This window comes from Saccoglossus kowalevskii, chromosome 18 (assembly GCF_978046115.1).
Source record: "Saccoglossus kowalevskii chromosome 18, keSacKowa6.1, whole genome shotgun sequence".
Lineage (NCBI taxonomy): Eukaryota > Metazoa > Hemichordata > Enteropneusta > Harrimaniidae > Saccoglossus > Saccoglossus kowalevskii.
Genome location: NC_140658.1, coordinates 13,229,940 through 13,256,806, shown reverse-complemented (window position 1 = coordinate 13,256,806; position 26,867 = coordinate 13,229,940). Strand labels below are relative to the sequence as shown.

Genomic DNA, 26,867 nt, shown 5'->3' with positions numbered 1-26,867 from the left:
TTATAAGGCAATTTTTTTGAGGAGGGCTGAACAAAAATAAAATTAATTCTTTTTTTCCATTAGATGTGTGTGATTCCCAAAGAATTGTAAGTGAGATTATTGATCGAAGAGAAGAAAAGAAATAAAATTTTATTCCATGTATAACCTTGTTTCTCATCTGCGCGAGACTTCGGTACTTTGATCAATGATATACTCCCACGAAAATGCAACTTGGATTTGTTATGCGGCGGGTGGAAAAAAATTACGATAAAAATCCCCTCTTGATTTATTTATTTGAGTGTAGGGCTTATTTGCTTTTGCTCTATACAAATCTGATCTAGCTGGGAAGCACAAATTTGCCCCTTAATACCGCTACCCCCATGTGATGATATGTAAGTGGCAGCAGCTCATCAGAAGGCATTTTTGAAACAGGAAAACAACTTAAACACACACTAAAAGCCTCATTAGTCATCATCGTCCCTTACTGCCATTACAAATTATCGCTGCTTATTTAAACATGCCTAAATTTGAAAATAACCAATTTGGTACAAAGGTAGAATTCAGCTTACTTTCATTTGTTGTGTCAAAACTGATATTTCAAAACATGAGTTTGTAGTGCAGGTTGTTTTTTTACGAGTTCCATTTATCACATGTTCCTTGCCAGACTCACTACATGCTATATGAAATTCTTCAAGTGCTAAGTATTTTTTCTTATCGTGGGTAGCCAGTACAGCAGGAGTCTGTTAGGCGGCCACCGTGGCGACCGTGTACATGCCTTGAATATAAAGTCAAAATAAAATTAACAAACAGCTGTTTTTTCTGCGGTATTCTAGATAAGGCAGCAACGGCCTGCACCAATTATATGGCCTATTGTCTGACATATATGCACGAATCAAGACATTTTATTTTAGTAGCGATAGCTTTCTGAGGTTATTGTATCGTTAAAAAATGGATGCATGTGGTGACTTGCAATCATGTATAATACATGTAGAGCAAAGGCAGAAATAATTGTCATGAATTTTAACTTGTGTGACCTTCCATAAAGTAGCTCTATGTCCTGTCTGCTTCTTTTAACCATTTAAGTGAATATAATAGTAATTTTTCTATCATCAACCAGCTTTTTTACTGTCATTGTCAATTTGTGTAACCTTCCACAAAGTAGTTTTACATTCAGTCAGCTTTTTTACATATGCATAATAATTAGATAATTTGCATATCATCAACCCTTTCACTGTCATCATCAATTTGTGTAACCTTACACAAAGTAGTTTTACATTCAGTCTGCTTCTTTTATATGTGCATAATAATGAGATAATTTGCATATCATCAACCCTTTCACTGTCATCATCAATTTGTGTAACCTTACACAAAGTAGTTTTACATTCAGTCTGCTTCTTTTATATGTGCATAATAATTAGATAATTTGCATATCATCAACCCTTTCACTGTCATTGTCAATTTGTGTAACCTCCCACAAAGTAGATTTACATTCAGTCTGCTTCTTTTATATGTGCATAATAATTAGATAATTTGCATATCATCAACCCTTTCACTGTCATTGTCAATTTGTGTAACCTCCCACAAAGTAGATTTACATTCAGTCTGCTTCTTTTATATGTGCATAATAATTAGAAAATTTGCATATCATCAACCCTTTCACTGTCATCATCAACTTGTGTAACCTTACACAAAGTAGTTTTACATTCAGTCTGCTTTTTTATAGATACATAATAATTAGATAATTTGCATACCATCAATCCTTTCACTGTCATCATCAATTTGATTAACCTTCTATAAAGTAGTTCTATTTTCTGTATTGTTCTTTATATCTGCATATTAATTAAGTAATTTGCAAATCATCAATCGTTTCACCACCAATACAAAAATCATTCATAAATTAATTTTATAAAAATGAATAAAAAATTGAGAACAAATATTCTCTACCAGAATATCTACCAGTATATCATTTTGATCTGTAGTCCTTGATCGATGAAGAATATAACACAATGGTCAAGGTCAACACATTGCCTTCACTCAAATACCTAACTTTGAAGTAATGGAAATGATCAATCACTAGAGGATGACATCTGTCATTAGAGGAATGCATGATGTATTATAGGGTTTGTAAAAATAGTGTTACGATTTAGTAGTTAGATGCGTGAATGTAGCATTATTCGACAGCCAAACATTGAGACAAATCAGGTTGCACTCTTTATAATTTTAACCAAAATGTGTTCACATTGTAACACTTCATTTATTTGGCATCTTTACTACAAACTAACCCTGACCCTAACCCTAACTTGGTACCAGTATTCATATTACCACTCTCCATGATTTCCTTTATGATTATTTGAGATAAATCATTGCTGAGTGACGTTCCTTCTGGTAGGGTCTGTTGTGACAATTATAACCAATATTACATCAGAATCTGAAACACTGACACGAACGGCAGGCACGATCGGGCTTCCTTGCCCTCGTAGTTTGTAGTAAAGACGCCAAATAATCAAAGTGTAACAATGTGATCACATTTTGGTTAAAATTATAAAGAGTGCAACCTGATTTGTCCCAATGTTCGGCTGTCGAATAATGCTACATTCACGCATCTAACTCCCAAATCAAAACACTATTTTTACTAACCCTGTATTTGGTGAATTTTGATCAAGAATGCAACCAGTGAATTAATAACATACTGAATATCATTGGAATATCAAATGCACTGAACTTAAAGGGTGGTGGCTTCGTGCAGCATGTTTTTAAATTTCATGTAAACAAACAATGCATTTTAACATGCGTTGTGTGCATCTCATAAGAATCAGAGTATGGCTCAACAACCACTTCCCTTTAAACCTCTGAATATTTCTCTATTTACAGAACCCAACTGATATCTAAATTCATAATAGAGCAAAATAGCAAAAAGCATGTGTATGCTAGAATAACTCAAGATGAGTTTTAAAGTCAGATCTAACTCACTGGATTTAGAGGGTAATAAAATAACATGGGACAAATATAAAGGGAATGGAATGTGCAAGCTATGTAATGACGACAAAGAAGATATTTATCATTTTCTATTTTTATGCAAAGCAACTTATCATTTAAGACACAAATTTTATGGAGATTTCATGTACAAAGTTCAAAACCTTGAAGTAGACCCAACACTTATTAATAACTTTCTTTCTCGAGGAATTAATTTTAAGTTTAATGTACTTTTTAGCGACATATTGTGGAAAGTCAACAATAATTTGGGGAATATTGTATCCAAGGAAGTTATTTATTACTCAATTGTATAAGTATAGAAAAGAAAGTTTGAATTTAATGTGATTTTTCTTCTTTCCTTTTTCAAATATGTATGATTTGGTTGTTTTCTTCTCTTTGTTTGCCGCTCCAAAGGCTAATAAAATATTATTATTATTATTATTTATTATGAGAAAATCTGTTGCTAGACTGAATCAAAATATGCACAATAACTTCTAGGAGTTATCTCTAACGAGCCCCAGGCTACCTGCATCTCATCTCATCTTTTACAGAATTTCAAAGAAATGTAATCTATTGGGTATACTCCTCTGTTTGAAAAGTGTGATTGATGCATCCCAAAAACTTATCCTCTCATATTGGCATTCATCTTTCATAATCCTCACCTCAAACCTTGCATTGATTTTCTTGTTTTCATGTCGTCTGTGGTGATGATGACCACTTTCCGTGTCCCTATCATTATCTGTGGAAATACTTTCCCAATTTTCGCTGCCATGGTAACTATATCGTATCTGTAAATAATCAGAAAATGATTTTATAGAAGTTAAAGGTATTTTAAATAAAATATTCTGTGAAACAAAATCAAATAAAAATTCTTCATCTAATAATTTACTTTTAATGTTATTGTTTATTGACTACATGCCTAGGGTGTGTTGTAAGCCATTTATTTTCACTGGCATTCAATTTCACTATTTTGATGTTTCAAGCAATTTCACTGCATATAAGGTCACAAACTCGGCAGACAAACAATGAGTTCTATGAGTTGTATTCACATGTTTATGTGAATTCATTTTAATGAATTTTACTTATCAAAGAAAATAACGAAAACCACTGTCTATGCACTACTGTAAAATACTTTATTTTCGCTGGAATTAATTTTCGCTGAAAAGGTTTTTTGGGCGTTTTGTATGGAATTTATTTTCACTGATTTTTGATGAGTGTAATGTGAAATATAGGAAAAAAAGTATATTCGCTGGATTTTATTTTCACGGAATCATCCCTTTAGCGAAAATAAATTCCAAGCGAAAATAAAGTATTCTACAGTATTTCACTAACATTTACATGTATAGCTACAATGCTAGTAATATCCTACCAACATGTATAGCTACAATGCTAGTAATATCTTACCAACATGTATAGCTACAATGCTAGTAATATCCTACCAACATGTATAGCTACAATGCTAGTAATATCTTACCAACATGTATAGCTACAATGCTAGTAATATCTTACCAACATGTATAGCTACAATGCTAGTAATATCTTACCAACATGTATAGCTACAATGCTAGTAATATCTTGCCAACATGTATAGCTACAATGCTAGTAATATCTTGCCAACATGTATAGCTACAATGCTAGTAATATCTTACCAACATGTATAGCTACAATGCTAGTAATATCTTACCAACATGTATAGCTACAATGCTAGTAATATCTTGCCAACATGTATAGCTACAATGCTAGTAATATCTTACCAACATGTATAGCTAAAATGCTAGTAATATCTTACCAACATGTATAGCTACAATGCTAGTAATATCTTACCAACATGTATAGCTACAATGCTAGTAATATCTTGCCAACATGTATAGCTACAATGCTAGTAATATCTTACCAACATGTATAGCTACAATGCTAGTAATATCCTACCAACATGTATATATAGATACAATGCTAGTAATATCTTACCAACATGTATAGCTACAATGCTAGTAATATCCTACCAACATGTATAGCTACAATGCTAGTAATATCCTACCAACATGTATATATAGATACAATGCTAGTAATATCTTACCAACATGTATAGCTACAATGCTAGTAATATCTTACCAACATGTATAGCTACAATGCTAGTAATATCTTGCCAACATGTATAGCTACAATGCTAGTAATATCTTGCCAACATGTATAGCTACAATGCTAGTAATATCTTACCAACATGTATAGCTACAATGCTAGTAATATTCTACCAACATGTATAGCTACAATGCTAGTAATATTCTACCAACATGTATAGCTACAATGCTAGTAATATCCTACTAACATGTATAGCTACAATGCTAGTAATATCTTACCAACATGTATAGCTACAATGCTAGTAATATCTTACCAACATGCATAGCTACAATGCTAGTAATATCCTACCAACATGTATAGCTACAATGCTAGTAATATCCTACCAACATGTATAGATACAATGCTAGTAAAATCCTACCAACATGTATAGATACAATGCTAGTAATATAGTACCAACATAGCTACAATGCTAGTAATATCCTACTAACATGTATAGCTACAATGCTAGTAATATCTTACCAACATGTATAGCTACAATGCTAGTAATATAGTACCAACATAGATACAATGCTCTGAGTATAATCACAAGTGGATGCTCTACAATCACAAGAGGGCGCTCTATAATCACAAGAGGGCACTCAATAACACAAGAAGGCAGTCTGCAATCATAAGAGAGCGGTCTATAATCACAAGAGGACGCTCTATAATCATAAGAAGGCAGTCTATAATCACAAGAGGACGCTCTATAATCATAAGAAGGCAGTCTATAATCACAAGAGGGCAGTGTATAATCACAAGAGGGCAGTCTATAGTCACAAGAGGGCAGTCTATAATCACAAGAGGGCAGTCTATAATCATAATAGGGTAGTCTATAATCATAAAAAGTACTCATAATAACAAAGGATGCTATTATATTTGGTGATATATATATATGTTCTCGATGAACATTGAGCGTATATTCACAGTGACTACATGTGTTGTTGAATTTGCTGTGATTGACAAGAAATTTTCACTTAGCTCAATTTCACGATTTTTCCAGTGTCAGGAAATACACAAATTTAATTTTTCTCCCATGAAATTGCGAAAATTGCTTGACCTTGTGTCCAGATAATTTCTAATGGTGGTGTGAAACCTATAATGCCTGTCCAGGCTGCCATTCCTTGTGTAATTCAATAACAGAAATGTTTGACACTTATAGTAATAAGGTTAAGTTACTACAAACTATCAAGGATGTTCCACATTCCAAGAAATTAAGAAGTATTATTAGATGTTTATAGTATTAAATGTTAGATGCATGCAGTTGCAGATATTTTTAGAATTCATTGCCTGATCACTGGTATGTCTCAGTTACTGTTCCACACTTTAGTTACGCTTGGAATGTATTTTATCAAAATCAGATCAAGCAGTAAAGGTATATCAACTGTGTTTCTTCAAAGTGAGAGACCAATGGCGAAAAGTGGAGGGGAATGTAACTTCTCACTGCTTTATTGGCATAAATATCAAATCTCATTGATTCATTGCGGAGATTTTAAATTTTCCCAATTTGTTATCAATAAATTGGTGCGAATTTGGATTATCTGCAAAAAAACGATGAGAATCTCACTAACAAATTAATGAGAATTTCAAATATCGCAAACAAAATGGTGAGAATTTATGAATCTAGAAATCTTGCTTGAGGCTTGTACTTTTTACCAATAACATATGTAAACACTCAAATAAGAATTTGGATTTTTAGAAAATGTTATTACCAGTTTACGTATGTATGTAATCTTTTGCTATTACATTTATATCATGCAGGGTTTTTTTCTAAATCGAGGAACAGGCCGGGGCGCAGTGCCCTGATACCCTCGACTGGCGCCCTGTTACTGAATTGAACTTTCAAGTCATAAATATATTTCTTAAGCTGCGCACTTACGTGCTGCTGTACAACATGAAATCATTCTCCAATATGTTTTTCTCCGTGAAAACTTCCCAGCAACACCAGCTGACAATGAGACTGGACACCAAATACACTAAAATTACTCCAAAAATATTTCAATGGCGATAGATACACCGTTAAAACGGCACAGAAACCTTCTGATATGGCGTTTCCAGGTCGATCCGCCCTTCCACATCTTCCACACCTGTCGCTTCATTTCCTCACCGGTGTGTGCTCCCTGACATGGCTCACATATTGCAGTATACATTTTTTATGTGCCTTTAAGAATAGTAACCTGTTTCTTTTTTTAATACTGAAGCAATCATAAATGACGTTATCATAGATACTAATCTATATGGTAATAAATCTGTGAACTAAATCAACAATCTTAGTCTGGTGAGAAGATGCAAAAAGATACAATGTAATTGGGTCAGCAGAAAGAATTGTGTTTCCTGTTGTCAGTTAAATAATTAAATAAATTTAACAAATAACACCTGGGCGTTGGTACACAGGTAAGCGTATTCACCTTGCATCAGGTACAATGTAGGTTTTGAATTTGATTTTGAACCAACTGTTGTACACTCAGCAGTTAAAATTTGAGAACAGTCTGCCCTGCCTTCAAAATACGCTGTATTAGGTTTGAGAGACTGGACGCATACTATTATCACCTAAGACGAACAAAAATCAGGAGAGACAGCAGAAATGTCGCCTGGCACAAACATTTAAAAAAATAAATTCAATGTTCATGAATTCAGTTTACACAGGATTCACTGTACAGTCACTCTGGTGTTCAGTTGACACAGGATTCACTGTACAGTTCCTCTGGTGTTCAGTTTACACAGAATTCACTGTACAGTTCCTCTGGTGTTCAGTTTACACAGGATTCACTGTACAGTCCCTCTGGTGTTCAGTTTACACAGAATTCACTATACAGTCCCTCTGGTGTTCAGTTTACACAGAATTCACTATACAGTCCCTCTGGTGTTCAGTTTACACAGAATTTACTGTACAGTCTCTCTGGTGTTCAGTTTACACAGGTTTCACTGTACAGTCCCTCTGGTGTTCAGTTTACACAGAATTTACTGTACAGTCTCTCTGGTGTTCAGTTTACACAGAATTTACTGTACAGTTCCTCTGGTGTTCAGTTTACACAGAATTTACTGTACAGTCTCTCTGGTGTTCAGTTTACATAGGTTTCACTGTACAGTCCCTCTGGTGTTCAGTTTACACAGAATTCACTATACAGTCCCTCTGGTGTTCAGTTTACACAGAATTCACTATACAGTCCCTCTGGTGTTCAGTTTACGCAGGATTCACTGTACAGTCCTTCTGGTGTTCAGTTTACACAGAATTTACTGTACAGTCTCTCTGGTGTTCAGTTTACACAGAATTCACTATACAGTTCCTCTGGTGTTCAGTTTACACAGAATTCACTGTACAGTTCCTCTGGTGTTCAGTTTACACAAAATTCACTATGCAGTCCCTCTGGTGTTCAGTTTACACAGGATTCACTATACAGTCCCTCTGGTGTTCAGTTTACACAGAATTCACAATACAGTCCCTCTGGTGTTCAGTTTACACAGAATTCACTATACAGTTCCTCTGGTGTTCAGTTTACACAGAACACACTATACAGTTCCTCTGGTGTCCAGTTTACACAGAATTCACTGTACAGTCCCTCTGGTGTTCAGTTTACTCAGAATTCACTGTACAGTCCTTCTGGTGTTCAGTTTACACATAATTTACTGTACAGTTCCTCTGGTGTTCAGTTTACGCAGAATTTACTGTACAGTTCCTCTGGTGTTCAGTTTACACAGAATTTACTATACAGTCCCTCTGGTGTTCAGTTTACGCAGAATTTACTGTACTGTCCTTCTGGTGGTCAGTTTACACAGAATTCACTGTACAATCCTCTGGTGTTCAGTTTACACAGAATTTACTATACAGTCCCTCTGGTGTTCAGTTTACACAGAATTTACTGTACAGTCCCTCAGGTGTTCAGTTTACGCAGAATTTACTGTACAGTCCCTCTGGTGGTCAGTTTACACAGAATTCACTGTACAATCCTCTGGTGTTCAGTTTACGCAGAATTTACTGTACAGTCCCTCTGATGTTTAGTTTACACAGGATTCACTGTACAGTTCCTCTGGTGTTCAGTTCAGCAGGGTTCACTGTACAGTCCCTCTGATGTTCAGTTTACACAGGATGCACTGTACAGTTCCTCTGGTGTTCAAACTGCAATATTTCATATCAACTTTACTAAATATAACCCTATGATCAGTCATCAAGAAATAATAAGTTTATAAGCCTTATATAAAATGAATGCTTGGAAACACCGAAAGTGTTTCTTGGAAAATATATCATTAATATATTAGGGGTCCTCAAGATTTTGTTTAATTCATTAGAATTTACTGTAGTACGCAAATAAAGCCCTGAAGTATTATATTACAAACATTTAAGGTAGTGATGTAGGTTCGTGAGCACTTGGGAGTGACATTTTATTTTTTGCTTTTTATTATCCAAACAGTCTTGGCTATAGACTTAAAATTTTGTAGAATTGTGAAAAGTGGAACATACTCAAAAACTAATTTTAAAATGTAGATAACAGGTGCAAACATTCTCTCTTTTGAATGCTTAGCAAGATTTAGCAAGGCTGTACATAATTAATAAAAAAAGAAACATGGTGAAAAAAAGTAATGACGGGATCTCCATATTATGCACTATATTTAACTTTTTACAAAATGATAATACATTTAAATTTGGAACTGTTACAGCCATTTTAATTATGAGCATTAGTAAACTTCTTACTGAGTGAATTGTTATGCAAATTAGCAATTATCTCAGCTTCTTTTCAGTGCACATCCCAGAACTTTAAAAAAGAATAGCTCCTAGACGCTTTGACCCTTTGTTTTGAAATTTTCACAAATGATTGACAATGTGCTTATCTTCAAAACGCCATCTGGGCATTGTTTTTGGTTGAACAGTGTTACAACAATCGTACAGACAACTCGCCTGAGTGTTAATTTATGCATAAACTTGAAGTAGTGAAATTTGAGCTGCTGCTACTGGTAGACAGTTTTTAAGACAGCGCTTTCTTCATAGTAAACAGATGTACCCATAAACCAATTTTGACAGGAAACAGAAGCATTGTTTAGAATTTTTTTTAAATCACTTTTGACCAAAAAATCACATTTTTGTGCATAATTCAAACTACAGTGTCCATAACAAAAATGTTTACAAAATTTTAAAATTCATACAATAAGCTTCCCGAAAATATATAGTTTTGTGGAGAAGAGAAGTCATCTTGGTTTCCTAATTAACTAATTAAAATATCTGTCAGGTAAACTGCATCTCTACCTTAAAGGGGAACCGCTCAATCCCATGGATTGCACCAAAGAATCATGGGACACTATTGTTTATGTTGTGTACAATGTTAATCTATCTTTTGTTATCCATTGTTATTTTAATCCAGAAAGTAAATTTGTTGTAAAATTAATCTTAACTGGAAGGTGCCCCTTTAAGTGATGTGTAAACAGGCTTTATTTTTAAATATTTCGGCAATATATTAAAGTTACTGGTGTTTTGAAGGACTGTTTATTTTGAGACGATGCAGCTGCCTGTAAAACACACAAATCTACCGAACTGTATTGATTTTCTGTCATTAATGAATTGTATTCGGTGTGTAGGTTTCACACCACTAATATATTTTCTGATAGACACTTTATGTAGATACTTTGAATGCAAGAAAGTCCTTATTTACAGTTTTTCATTTTTTGCCTCATCAACACAGTTCTAATCATGCTATTTTGTTTCCCTGTAAAACCTTAGTTTATCTAGAATTAAACATTTTGTTATTTTTATATATTTTATCAATGGTGACAATTAAGACCCATTCATAGGCTCTATTGAGTAGATGAGGTCATCTAGCAAGAATCTGCTACGACATAGATACAAGGATTTTTTTGTCCATGTACTAAGGACAGAAAACAACAAAATTAGGATGACAGCTTTCCATCCCCATCTTTGTTTCACTGCCTCAAAGTTTAATACCTCTATTGACCAAATCAGATCGTAGTTCAGACACTCTACTGTACTGTGGAATACCTTATTTTCGCTTGGAATCATTTTTCACTATTTTCACTGAAGGAATGATTCAGTGAAAATAATACACAGCGAATATACTTTTTTCCTATCTTTTACATTCAACTCGCTAAAAATCAGTGAAAATAAATTCCATACAACACACCTAAAAAGTCTTTTCAGCAACAATTAATTTCATTGAAAATAAAGTATTTTACAGTAATTTATAAATACATGTTGATGTGTTCTATAATTCAGGATAGAACATCACAATTAATATATAACAAGGACATATTGCTAATTTTTATTGAAAAGGGAATTTGTACTTTCCAAATTTGTTTTGAAATCATGAAAAATGCACTGGCTGTATCTATAGAGACTCTAATTACAGAAGTAAGGACTGACCATTAGACTTTCATAGGAGTGGGCTAGATTTGAGAAAAAAAAATTGCATACAGAAATTACGAGAAAGAAAATAGCAAAATTACAAAAAATTATATTTATATTAAGAAAACATACACACTGTGAGAAAAAAAAGAAGATTTTTACACAGAATAAGTTGTCAGATCGATGTACCCCCAGTACATGTATGATCATTTACAACACAAGTGTTAAATTCTATCAAGACTTAGGTATGTACAAGTTGATTTGCTACAAGGAGGAGAGATGACATATTTTTCATTTTCTGAAACCATGATCAAACAAGTCATTGAAAATGACACAGTCCCCGTTAAGTTCTCTTTGTGCTTGTCATATTAAAGCGGAGGGGTTGTCGCAAGCGTGTCCTTGAAACTTGAGTTCCAAGTGGCGTATACAACAGATTGTTTATTTACATGAAAACACGTGTTTCGTAATATGGCCAAAATAAAAACAGCCGTTATTCAGCCATCTTTGATCTGATTATGAAACACAGAGATATGTATGATGTATGTGCCAAATACGAATGAAAATGTACATAAATTGTGGAAATATAGTAGTAAGGCCAAAAAGTCAGATGGCTGTCAAACGGCCATCCTTGACCAGATTTTGAAACAAATTGTCATGGACATGCATCATAACATGTATAAAGTACATGTATGTGCCAAATTTGAATGAAAACTGACAGAGCACATCCAAGATACCGCATAAAAAAACAAAAACAAGATGCCTGCCAGTCGACCATCTTTGATCCAATTGCGAAATATATCGTCATGGACATGTATCCTAACATGTATAATCTATGTACCAAGTTTGAATGACAACCGACAAAGCATGTCCAAAATACAACATTTTCAAAAAACAAAATGGCTGCCAGTTGGCCATTTTGAATCGAATCGCTAAATCACTGCATGTGCATATGTCCCACATAAGGTACTAGTCACATGCAAAGAATGAACGGAATCGGTCCACAGGATTCTGAAATATGACGTTGGATAGACTGACACACAGACAGACGGACACACGGACGATCGGACGGACTTCCTCAGGAACTCACGGACGGTCGGGGACATGTATCCTAACATGTACGATCTATGTACTAAATTTGAATGAAAACTGACAAAGCATGTCCAAAATACGACATTTTCAAAAAACAAGATGGCTGCCAGTCGGCCATTTTGAATCGAATCGCTAAACCACTGCATGTGCATATGTCCCACATATGGTACTAGGGACATGCGAAGAATGAACGGAATCGGTCCAAGGGATTCTGAGATATGACTCCGGACGGACACACGGACGCATGGACGCACAGACGCACGGACGGACGGAGACCGAATTATAAGTCCCCGTTTTCGGACTTCGTCCGAACAGGGACTAATAATGTGTCAAATCAAAATTGATATGATATGATATGATATGATATGATATGATATGATATGATATGATATGATATGATATGATATGATATGATATGATATGATATGATATGATTCCTATAGGAATTGCATAGTCCTATAGAACTTATGGTCTCACACATCAGTCCTATCGGACTGGCAGTTTAAAGTTCTATAGGAATTTTATAATCCTATAGGACTTATAATTTCATGTATTAGTCCTATAAAACAGCCAATGTAAAAACCTATAAGACTCATTGATTACTATATAATTTTGCATGAAATCCTATAGGAATATACAAGTCCTATAGAATTTCATCACAAGAACTATTATAGAATTTTTGAAAATCCTATAGGATTTTTTGAATTTTTTATGAAAAGACTATTGTGAAATTAAGATACATACATGTACACAAATTAGGAAGGATTTAAATACATGTAAGTAGAATATAAAAATTACTTTGCTTGGGAGCTTAGTTTAGAATCAATAATTTAATAATTACATTCAATTTGACAACACATTTGCTGGGAAGTTGTTTCAATTAAGAGACAGATAGTTAAGTCAATTTTAATAGTTTCATTCTGAGTTTTGACGCAATGAAATGGACAATAGTTGACAGTAAGTAGCACACAACGACATGCTGAGAAAATAAAGTAAAGCATTTAACGGATAATGAAATGGAAATTGTGCGTCTGCAATACTTGAATATTAAGGGTTGTTCGCCATAGGAAATGCCCCCTCTGAGCTGTAAACGGGTTTAATATTCAGCAGTATATGTAATTATGTCGGAAGCACTCCCATTTTGATCACAAAGACAGATGACAATTACGCAAACCACTAAGTAAAGAGAGTTGAGTAGTTTCCTAATAATTGAGGTAATTATTCCGCATTCAACTCAGTCTCAAATGATCAACCGTAGCAATCCCATCATGCAATGCAATTCAATGACTATTTTATATCAGGAGACGATATTGTAATTTTGAAGAATAAAACATAAATCGCAAAATAGCAGCTGTCAGAAGTGTTCACAATTGAATGATTTAAAGAGTGCTGGTGTGTTTTACAAGATCTTACTTTTTAAGGAGAGTGATCGCTCATTGACCATTCGCCGATCACTCGTCAATCATTTGCCCAAGTCAATCCAGAAGAGCTAATTATCATTTCCTCAGGCCATACAATTTGAAGATATTTTAATAGCGCATATCTGCTAATCACTCTTTTACTGTGAGTCTTTTATACTTTCAAAAGCAAGGCCTAGTTTTACAGGTTTTATATAGTACCCATATCAAGCACAATGCAGCACAACAGACTGATAATAATGAATTACATGTGTCACATGTCACGCCATATATGGAGTGCAAGGGTCATATGTCAAGCCATATATGGACTACAAGAGTCACATGTCAAGCCATATATGGAGTACAAGAGTCACATGTCAAGCTGCACATATAAAAATAAGTATCAAATGTCAAGCCATATATTACTAGTAAATCACACTGTCTCTATATTGTTGAATGAGATGGGATTCTATTTGGTATGTGATAGAGACAATTGCTTGCTGTGTTCAGTTGTGTCTGTAAAATTGCCAGCAATAAAAGCATGCAGTAACTTGATAAGTAAGTTGATGAGTAGTTGGAGGCGGTCGCTAGGTAACTACCAGTAATGATCCAATTCATGGCCATTAAATGAGATGCTTAGTCCATGCCTACAGCATACTCATGCACAGTGCAATTTTATGAAATCTGCCCAATAAATTAATTGAAATAAAATATCAGATAATTTTTCAAGGAGTGTCAATATAATAAGAATGAAGATAATCAGTGCAACCACATGTAATTTAATTTGAGCCATCTATTGTAGTATTTTCCAGTCCATTCTAGATCTATTAGTTCTCTTCTGTTCTATTTATTTTATTTTATTTTATTTTATTTTATTTTATTTTATTTTATTTTATTTTTTTTAATTTTATTTCATTTTCTATTTTATAAATACCCTATTTAATTGTTTCACTTCAATTTATTCAATTGATTCTATTATATTCTATCTTAATTTATTCGTTATTCTAGGCCTCTGCTAGAAGCAGTTAGGTTGATTTAATTTACTATACAATTTTACCCATCTATTCAAAGCTATTCAATTGACTTCTATTCTATCTTTTAAATTCTATTCTATCTTCTAAATTCTATTCTATTTTCTAAACTCTATTCTATACTGAATGAATGTATTGATTTCATTCCCTTATTTCTATGCGACATTTTACTTATACGAGCGAAGAACCAATTTAGCAATAATTAATACAGAATAGGAAAGGAAAAAGCAACTAATTGAGTATAAAATAAAATAGATGGGAAAGTGAGTGCAGTCATGAATAGAAACTAGGATGGCTATGTGAATAATTATGTTGCATTCAAAGTATATGATAATGTATACAGCACAGTGTCACATAATTCATGTGTTGTTTTTCACATCTTTATTCATTTAAACGACTTCAATCTCACCTGTCTGACTATTAAAATACACAGTACTGTCAATAGAAACACACAAAACATTAAAAGAAGTTCTTTTTATACAAGTTTGGCTTATGGAGATTTTTTTATATTGCAAACCCATCAATATTTTTGCTGTTAAATGAAATATTTTTTAATTGTTTTAAAAAAATTCACTGATATTTAATGAAATATCAGCTAATTTCATTCTATTATTAAAACATGTTAAATTTCAATGCACATTCAATATTTTCAAAATGGTGATAACAAATTACAATGTATGTCAGCAGACCTACCTTTGTAGTGACCGGGAAAGATGTTAAAATTAAATAAATAAAAATAAATTAAATAGGTTTTTTATATGTAGTTATGTTTAAATAGGAATGGGCACAATTTTATGTGTCTGTTTAGTTTATAGGTTTCCAGTTTACAAAGTGTATGGTTCAGAAAAGTTTAACCCATTAAGCACCAACGTCAAATTTAGGCACCACCCACAAACTAGTCCTATTTATAGTCTGCTCTTTCGCACATGAAATGTTGCAGAAATTTTCAATTTTTTTGTCTCTTTGGTTTCATAATTATAAGACTGAATTCACTGAAAAAAACCCAGAAAATGTGAATAAATTTAACCGATTTAAGCTCAAAGGATTAAGGTTATTTGTTCTAAATTTGCTTTACTTGCCAACTGTATATGTGCAATGCATTATGGGAGATAACTTCCCATAAATAACTGGAACCTGCTATAATGAAAAATTAAATATTATAACACTTGAAATTCACTAGATTACCATTGTTTTAACAATGTAAGGAATTATATCAACTGTTAATATCTTATGTCACGTAGAACTATATTTCAAGATTTGTAGAAATAATTACTGGTACCACCACACGTTTACCATTTTCTAGTATTCCAGTGAACATGCTGTATAAGACGACGGGGTCTGAATTGCCATCAAGGCTTTGATACAAATTGTCACTTAAAAATATATAATAAATTTATGTCTCGCTAACATCAATGGAATTCTTGGCTTTGATACTAAGTAGGAGATTAGTTTATAGGGTTTCTATTTTGTAGAGCAACTCAATTCAAAATTACTAATAACAGACTTGAATCACTGCGACATGTATATTGTTTGCATATTTAAACACCATTAATTCACTACTGGCATATTTATTTATATTTTCAAAAGGCACTTTTTCTACTGTCTGGACAACATGGTTTACACAGACGCTATTTCACTCAAATAAAGAAAAAATAGTATATTTCTTATGTTAACCTCAAAATCAAAACTCAAAATGCACATTTCAATCATAATTGACTTAATTAAACACTGTTTAATTATTCAAATGGCACTTTTTTTACTGTTCGGACAGCATGGTCTGCACAGATGTCATTTCACTCAAATCACATGAAAGTGTATGTAATATGTGTTTAACCCCAAAATCATATAATAAATAAATAAAATAAAACCTAAAAATCCACTAGTGAGTAATTTAATTCAAATGTCTCTTTTTATAATGTCTGGACAGAATGGTCTGCATAGAAAATGATATATATTTGCATGTTGAATTTCAAAATCTTAAAACAAAATCTAAAAATCCACCTTTAAATCACTAGCGTCATATTTAATTCAAATGGCACTTTTCCTACTTCCTGGTCGGCAAAAATTGCTTTCGACTACAATCAAGCAAAATTATTTATTTATTTATTAATTTAAACATCAAAATTCATACTGTACACATTAAGAAAAATAGATGTTTATGATCAGTCAATTTGTCGTAGCATTTAATTTATGCCTGTACATAAGATGAAGGTCACACGTGCCTGTGTTGACAATTTAGTGGAAATTTCCCAACAAACACGTAGCTTAGGGCAGTCTGATGTAGACACTTAATGAGAGTTCAGAAAGGTGGAAAATTCAGGAAGACATCAGTCTCCAAAGTTCTTCTGCTTTTTGTATTTTAATTGTCTAAGAACGAACTACAGTAAACTGCAAGAAATTCTCACAACTTAGGGATATCTTATAAAATTCCTGAGGTGAAAATATTGCGAAAGTCACTGACTAAATTTTCAATGCTAACAAATTTTGTAATTTTGTAATTAACAAATTTTCGATATGACAGCGATCATTTATGGCGTTAACAGTTCTCACTGAATCTACTTTATCCCAGTGTGGGTACTGACACATAAAGAAGGTTGACGTGACTGATTCCAGTTTATGCACATCATTCACATTAACCTCATAATAAACTTACATGTATTATTGTAACATGAAATCTATGGGGATAGGAATTCTCAAATAAAAGGATTTAATAACTAAGGGGTCCCGTGATTTAATTTTACATTTGGATTTTTCTTCCTTGCATGATAAATAGGTAAAGAAATTGATTAAGCATGAAAATTGGAAATGTATTTGAAAATTGGAAATGTATTTTCTGATATGACGTCTATATTAGAAACCGGTGTTCCACAGGGCTCCGTCTTAGGGCCATTATTGTTCTCAATGTACATGCGTCCATTGGGCGAGTTATTGCGACGTCACGGCGTAAAATATCATTTTTACGCCGATGACACAGATTTATTTATCGGTTTCTGAAGATGATCAAATTCGCGCCCGGGTGATACTTCAGACATGTATTCAAGATGTTAGCGATTGGATGTCTTGTAATTTCCTACTTTTGAATGTGTCGAAAACTGAATTTCTGTGCATGTCGTCTCGGAGATTCTCACAAGACTTGTGTCCTTTGTCTAGTATCGCAATTGGTGACGAATTGGTTAGTGCTTCGTCAAGTGCTAGAAACTTAGGTGTCTTGTTTGATTCGCAGCTATCTATGGAAACACACATTTCTACTATTTGTAGATCTGGATATTCCCATCTAAGAAATATTAATCGTATTCGTAAATCATTATCCCAATCTGATACTGAAAAGTTGGTACATGCATTCATATCTTCTCGCTTAGACAGCTGTAATTCATTATTGTCTGGTCTCCCTGTAACTAAGATAAAACCTCTTATTCGTGTACAAAATGCAGCTGCCCGCCTTGTCACTCGTGCTCGAAAATATGACCACATTACAGACATTTTTAATAAACTTCATTGGTTACCAGTTGTACAAAGAATCAATTTCAAATTACTTTTACTAGTGTATAAATCTTTGTATGGTTTTGCCCCAAATTATCTATGTGAATTAATCAAATTTTATGTACCTAGTCGTAGTTTAAGATCTGAATCGAAGTTTCTTATTAAAACTCGTCAGGTGTGTAGTAAAAAGTCCAAGGTGTTATACAAAGACCGTGCTTTTGAAAATTTAGGTCCTAAACTTTTTAATGAATTACCTCTGTCTGTTCGTTCTAGTCCTTCAGTAGACATTTTTAAATCCAGACTGAAAACGCACTTATTTAAATGTGCTTTTAATATTTGACTGATTGTTTATTGTATCAGCGCCTTTGATCTTCATATGTTGGAATTGTTGCGCTTAATTAAATAAAGTTATTATTATTTATTATTATAATAGAAAAATTACCAAAAACAATGTACATGTAGTACCATTTTCTTTTAATAGTATCAATTAAGTATTATTCTATTCTATTCTATTCTCATAATTCTATTCTATTCTATATTGTATTGTATTGTATTGTATTCTATTCTATTCTATTCCTCTTTTAATTTTATTTTATTTTATTCTATTCTATTCTATTCTATATTGTATTGTATTGTATTGTATTGTATTGTATTGTATTGTATTGTATTCTATTCCTCTTTTAATTTAATTTAATTTTATTCTATTCTATTCTTTTCTATTATATATTCTATTCTCCTTCAGTTTCTAACCACTCCACTTCTAACCATTTGTTACTGAGAAATGTTGTGACTTCATCCCAATAACACTTTGAATCTATTTTTATATATAATCCCACATGTTTTCTCCTAGCTTGACGTCAGCAGACATGTGTGATTAGAGTTTTGTATCAATCCAATTTTTTCGGAGACAGTCACCACTCTTTACATTTGACCTGATTTAACATGCAATGACATGAAAGTTTTTACAATTATAAAATTATATCCCTCATTCGTTTCATTTCACCAATTAAAACTACTGCAAATTGACACCCAAATGATTCCGTTCATGTAGGTTGCGTCAACTAGCGACAATAACATGCAAGACGTATACTGTAAAACACATCTTTTTAGCTAGCATGTCATTTTAATTTCGCAATGAGATTGTTGGCATTTTGGCTAAATTAAGATTTTGTTAAGTCATGCATCGAGTTAAATTCGCTAAAATGGCATGCAGCTATTTCAATGTGTTTTACAGTATGTTAGGTTGGTGTACGCAGACACTAGTGATTATCACCAGAGTTTTGTTTGCAGGCGCTAATCATGAAAAAATATCGAGGGATTATATATTTATCATATTCTGAAAAAGTGGAAATACTGCTGGAATAACATCGAATACAAAATTGTTATCATTGCCCGTGCCTGTATGCTAGTTTTGTTGATGACTTGGTGTTTTTTTATTACCGGTACATGAATGCATTTAATATTACATATAATGTGTGGGGATACTGCTCGTTCGTGATATTTTCTCTAATACGTAAGATTGGAGGGTTGTATAATTTTGAAAATGTACACATGTGCTAGGCGCAATCCGTAGTTATCAGATCGTATATTAAGTCAGAATTTTTGGACAACCATCGAATAGGACATAAACATGTACAAAGAAAAAAAATTTGGCAGTATATGATAACTATGTGATGTACATTTTCGATATGTCTTGTATTACGTCATACTGTGGAAATACGTACATAATGCATGTGATGAGAATACAAAATGCATGAAAATTAACATGAATGTTTCTCAGAGTGTTCAATTTCACTGAAAAACCCAGGAATTTAGTTGAGAAAAAATAAGGCTTTAATATAGGAGTATTACTGATGAAATCATTTTGTTTTTTGAGTACACCTGGTAATATGATTGGAGAGGGTGGTGGAGGGCCAAATTGAGTACACCTGGTAATATGATTGGAGAGGGTGGTGGAGGGCCAAATAATTAACACCATGATGGAGGGGGCTTAAAGTATGTACAAAGAATGAACACATTTTGTTCACAGGGTTCTGAAATATGACTCTGGACAGACGGATGGATGGATGGAAAGTTGGACGGACAGAGACCAAATTATAAGCCCCCATTTCAAACTTTGTTCAAACAGGGACTATTTAGACATACAATGGAAACAAAGTCTTGTCGTTGATATTAGTAGCACCTATTTGATTGTCTCTAAAGTGAGCTCAGAGCGGTAAATATATAATATACATAAAGTCAGTTATATAATAAATCAAAATAGAAAATACTGTAAAATAACTAATTTTCACTGGGTTTAAATTTCGCTGATTTATCATTTAGGGCATATTCAGTGAGTTTTAAATTCACGGTTTTATCATTTAGATAATGTGTTCTATGCTAAATTTTACATATTCACTGGGTTTTAATTTAGCGCATTTTCCAGTCAGTGAAATAAGCAAAATTAAAACCCAGTGAATAATTAACCCTTTTACAGTACCAGTTATAATATATTACTAAATAAGTTGAATGAGTTTGCATTCTAAGATATAAATATGAATGTCACATTCCTTGGTATTCAACACATTGTATTCTACTATGTAGGATACAAAGTCCTGATACATTGTATCCCTTATAGATAGATAATGTCCGGTTGAATTATTATGAGAATATGTCACTACTGATTTCATTCTCATCTTAGAACTAGAGAATTTGTATGAGATTGACAACTTTTTAAATTCTTTTTAAATTCTTTTTAACAGAAGACGCACATGTAAAGTACATGCATTCAAAAAGAAGATTCATTCATCCATTCATTCGTTCATTCATTCAATATTCATCCATTCTTTCATACAGTTTTCTTACCCATTTATTTTATCATTTATTCATTCAGTTACTTATTCATAATTCACTCACACATTCAACTACTCAATCAATCATTCATTCATTTGCTACTTTTATTCATTCATTCATTCATTCACTCACTCACTCATTCATTTTGTTCATTTGTTTACTTATTCATTCATTTATTCATTCATCCGATGTGTAGAATATTTTGTTCATCAGAAAACAGCCAAACAGAATTGAATCAAATAATTGTAATGTTAATGGCAAATGCTGCAGAAGCTGCAAGTACCGATAGAAACAGTGGATGCTGTAACTACATGAGAGTGAGTCTTAGCAACAGTGGAAGCTGGAAATACACATATGTTAAAGCAAGATTAGTAGGAAAATACAAATACAAAGATTAAATATCCAAAAATTTTTTTTTTAATAAGCATTTAAAATCTATAAGTAGAAAACATAAAAGTACAACAAATCTTGGGGGGAGGAGGGAGGGGGGAGGAAGTAGAAGTAAATCAATGAAGGATTGGATCCGAGATGGTGGGTCCAATTAAAATTGAACAAGTTGCCTTAACAAGATGGCAGGAAATAGACTAGGAATTACACAAGATTATGCAAATAACTGTGTCCATAAATACCGTCTTATGCAAGCATTAAACAAATATTAATTACAGCCCATTAGAAAACTGTTATCTTAGAGTTTTCATAAATTGCACTTTTAAGCTGTTGCCAAGGGTACATAACTTTATAGATCCAAATTCCTGTACTGTAAAATACTTTATTTTTGCTTTGAATTAATTTTTGCTATTTTTGCTGCAGGAATGATTCAGTGAAAATAAAATCCAGCGAATATATCTTTTTCCTATATTTTACATTCAACTCGCTAAAAATCAGTGAAAATAAATTCCATACAAAACACCCAAATAATGTTCTAAGTGAAAATTAATTCCAGCTAAAATAAAGTATTTCACAGTACTTGTAATCAAAATCACTTACAGAACAAGCTCAGATAGTAACAATGCATACACGTAGTATGAATATTTAGATCCACCGAGAATCGTGTTTCTATCAGCTTGATATGACATGCATAATATGTAATGCATTGTTGATGGCAACTTTATTAGAAATGTCATTCACAGACTCTGCCCTTCTATAGAGATTTTCAACTTTTAAAAAAAGCTGCATATCCATAACCAGAAATTCCTCTCAGATTAATAACTGTGTCAGTTTGATAAATTATGGACAGGTATATTAATAACGTCACATTCCAGCTCCAATCCTTGCAGAGCGTGCTGGTTCATTGATATATTGACTCTGTTGTACTTGTCGGTTTAATTTTCGCTAGAATGCTTGCATCAATAACCTGATATTTGTACAAACTTCAGAATTTTGTCGAGTCAGCAAATATGATAAATAACAATTTCATTTTTAATGACACCAAACACATGTTACATTCAGCTGGCTCTTCATTATTTAGAAAGGGCTTAAATCTGACAGCTTTTCTGTACTCTGTCAGGAGTGCAGTCTCCTGCTGATCAATCACGTACTCAAAGGTACCGGCCGTAATACTGTGTAACACACCAACAATTAAAGAAAGGTTGCCGTCATGAGTTACCAATTTTTTTTGTTCTATAAATTCAAACAATGTATTGTATACTATGGACTACTTTATTTCAGCTAGAATTAATTTTCGCTGAAAAGGCTTTTTGGGTATTATGTATATGGAATTTATTTCACTGAATTTTTGACGAGTTGAAAGTAAAATATAGGAAAACAGGTATATTTGCTGGATTTTATTTTCACTGAATCATTCCTTCAGCAAAAATAGCAAAAATTTATTCCAAGTGAAAATAAAGCCACATCAAACATGACATAGCTTGCATGATAACTGCATGCAAGCCAAATTATCATAAAATACAAGCAGCCTCTTGGCTGAGATAGCTCTGCTGTTAGCAATGCACATTTCAATTAAAGAACTGAGGATATCATTAGAAAAGTAACAAATCTGAGAAAAGTCTACCTGAGGTACTTATATCAAAGCAATTGAACTTGCAGTTTTTAACAAGAAGTCGAAAATATCACTTTTTCCCAAAATGACAAACATTTTCATCAAAATTAGAGAATTAAAGATATCAGCATGAAATGAACAAATCTAATAGTGGTCTGCCCAAGGTACATATACACCAAGTATCAAAGCAATAAGTAGTTTTCAAGAAGAAGTTGAAAAAGTAAACACAAGCGACGATGGACAATCACTCATATGATAAGCTCCGCTCGACAAAATCGACAGCAAAGCTAAAAATGGCAAATACGGTATGGCTGAATAGTGAGAAATATTGTCATCACCAAGAAGAAGTATTTTTCATGTATATTATTGATTGTGAGCAGTTGTTTGTTATATTCGTGTGCCTTTAATAAGTGGAAAAGTAGTGGAAAGTGGTGCAAAACGCAAAACTAGGTGCAAAATAGTGGTGCAAAGTGGTGTAAAGTGGGGGCAAAACTGCATGTAATATTATACTACTACCAACCAACAGAGCAAAGTGTCTGGTATCCAAAGCAGTGAGAAGATTAGGTAATATTATATATTTCCAAAGATTTAATATTGTTTTATGCATGTACATTATAAATATGAATTAGATCGACTCATCAAAAAAATATAAAGCTTTAATCAGAAAACCAGAACAGAAATAAATGTTTAAACTCTGAATCGTGACAGTTTGAGGAAAATTCAATCATACACTAGCCCCACCATACACTCCCCCTATCATATACTACCCATAAAACTGTTGTCACGTGTGTGCATTATGTTAGCAGACATATTGATAAACATAATTCCTTTCACTTACAAACAAGTTTTTATTTAATAGGTATGACCTTTGTACTGTGAATAACAACCAATCACAAACCCCAAGCTGTGAATAAATTAGTTGATTGTATCTGCAATATACTCAATGACACGTTTCTTATTTGGTACAGCCCTGCCAGTTTTCTCAGATTGTATGCTCGATTTTCAACTTACAAGACAGTCATATGAAACTAAATATTGAAATAAATATATTCAAACAAGCAGACAAAATTTAGCTGCATCGAGTACCTGATCCACTGACTGCATTTACTCCGTTCATTTCAAAAGCTTGCTCATCCCGAGATACCCACATGATTGACACTCAACTCATTAATAATTCAACCAATTGAATTAATCGCTATGTTCATTTTATAAACGCATGACTGCCCTACAGAAGAGAGACTTGAGTCACTGTTAATATTTGTCATCAGTCACACATTAACACAAGCACCAGCAGAAGTTGCATAAAGATGTACAGTAGAATCTATTCACTTGGTCTGTAAGACCTCAACAACAATGCCTAGACATGATGGCTGGTCATTAAATCATGAATACAACCATGGTTTATTGACCTTAAATTTGATTGGTTGATTGAAAACTTAAATTGGATTGGTTGATTAAAAACTTAAATTTGATTGGTTGATTGAAAACTTAAATTTGAACAGTTGATTGAAAGCATGAATTTGATTGGTTGATTGAAAAATTGAATTTATTTGGTTGATTGAAAATTTGAATTTGATTGGTTGATAGATTGAAAACTAAAATTTGATTGGTTGTTTGAAACTGATGAATTGTTCGAATAGTGTTGTCAACCATCTGGAGATATCAAGTGATCAATAAACTGACCAAAGAAATTAGAGAATTTACTTCCCATAATTGGTTCAGCTTTTGAATGACATTTGAATACTGTTTTAAAACTTTTAAAGTCATTGAAAAACATGTAATTTTGTAGTAGATTTTCACATCGACTTTCACAGACACCATTAAATTATCAAAACAAAAACTAAAAGTAAATTCACAAAATTGTCAGGCTTATAGAATTAACCAATCATTATAGAGACACTGAGGTATAAAGTAAATGCAGATTTTGAAAAATGCAGACGCTAGCTTACTGGTAATTGGTGAATCAACATCGTATACATGTACATGTAAAATATGAGATGGTGATTTTAGTTTTCCCAGTCCAGTGTGTGGTACAATCAGCTAGTTTATAAGCTGAAGATCACTTTCTGTTGTTCAACCCTAAGTATAATTTGATGGATTAGATCAACCATAATGGTATAATAAACTCGCCAAGTCACACACATCATACAGACTATCATCTAATTTTATTAGACAATATTTCTGTAAAACATTTGAATTTAAGTTTGCGATATTTAGCCAAAAAATCGAAACACTTCGTAAATTTTACAATGTAATTGTATGACTTGATTGCTTTAATTTTATTTAAGAAAAGTAAATATCGTGGGATATTTCTAAATTTATTATGCAAATTAGCTAATTTACATATATGAAGATTCTCTCATTTTATTCATTCATTCATTGAATTCATCTTGCATGTTTCATAGTTGTTGAAAAATTGTCAGGTACACTTTATACCTTGTTTTATGCAAGTACATCATTCCTACGGCTTATTTTTGATTTCAGTTTTTATATTTTGAATAACAGTCGTGCAAATTTACGGCAATTGAGAGACCAACTGTGAGCAATTCTGTTTACTTCAGAGCTTCCAATTACCACACCATGACATTAGAGTCCTTAAAGGGTAAGTGAAATTCACCAGATTGCAAAACATAGAGGTGTATACATACATTGTTAGCAACAGCTGTTGTACAGGGAATAGACAGGCTTATTATGTTACATTAAAGGTATACCTATTACATGAAGTTCCAAAGTTAGCTAGTGTCAGTATTTTTGGTGAATCAGAATCAAGTAAATTGAAATCTTTGCTTTAGTTGAACTATATTACACGCATATCTAGTGAATACTTCAACAAAATATTTAGAACATACGTCTATAAGCACTAAATGAAATTCAGAGAATTATTTATGAGTCTACAAAATACATGTATATGCTCCATGATCGTCTGCATGTACATGTACTGTGTCTTTTTCAGTAATCGTAAAAATTATTTCAGGATTAAAAAATTCAAATATTTTTCAGATATTAAAAAAAAATATTGTTCAGACATCAAAAATACAAATTTGACTAAATACTTATGGTCCCTATAGATTATAACTTTTTATTTACCAAAACATTTTTTTAAAGCTACAATATTATTTTGCATGTGGGGGGAAACAAATTTATGAAAATTTTGTGAGCCAATGGAAACCACAGAATTTTGTAGCAGAGAAAATTTCTCCAGACAAAGACGTCAGTGAATTTCGCACATTTTTTTTCTTCATGAATTACATAAATCCTGAAATCATGAGGATTACTACCGGTAACAGACATAATTTCACAGTATTTTTTTAAATTATACACAAAAATGTAGCAAATAAATTATATCTAAACTGACAATCGAAATTTGAAAATTTCACATACCGGTAGTTAACCCTTTCACCACCAGACTTTTTTGTCTAAAATTTTTCTACATTTTTTCTTATATATTTCAATATTTCTGGAAATGAACCCTAATTTTTGAGCCAACAGACACAATTTGAGTGAATTTTTAGTTTTTACTCAAAAAATTTGGCTATTTTTGTCCCAATTTTCTTAAGAAAAGTGCAGACTATAAACATGACTATTTTGTAAATTTTGTATGAAAAGAGGGAACTGGTGGTGAA

General features: G+C 32.8%; 1 protein-coding gene across 1 annotated transcript in view; it reads right to left on the bottom strand.

The window, feature by feature from the left end:
* Window positions 1-26,867, bottom strand: part of LOC100375377 (H(+)/Cl(-) exchange transporter 7-like) — a 137,171-nt gene that overhangs the window by 41,535 nt on the left and 68,769 nt on the right. The window contains exon 4 of the mRNA XM_085492937.1: window positions 3,615-3,740. Coding sequence (XP_085349063.1) covers window positions 3,615-3,740 — 126 coding nt within the window. The remainder of the gene's footprint in view (window positions 1-3,614; window positions 3,741-26,867) is intronic.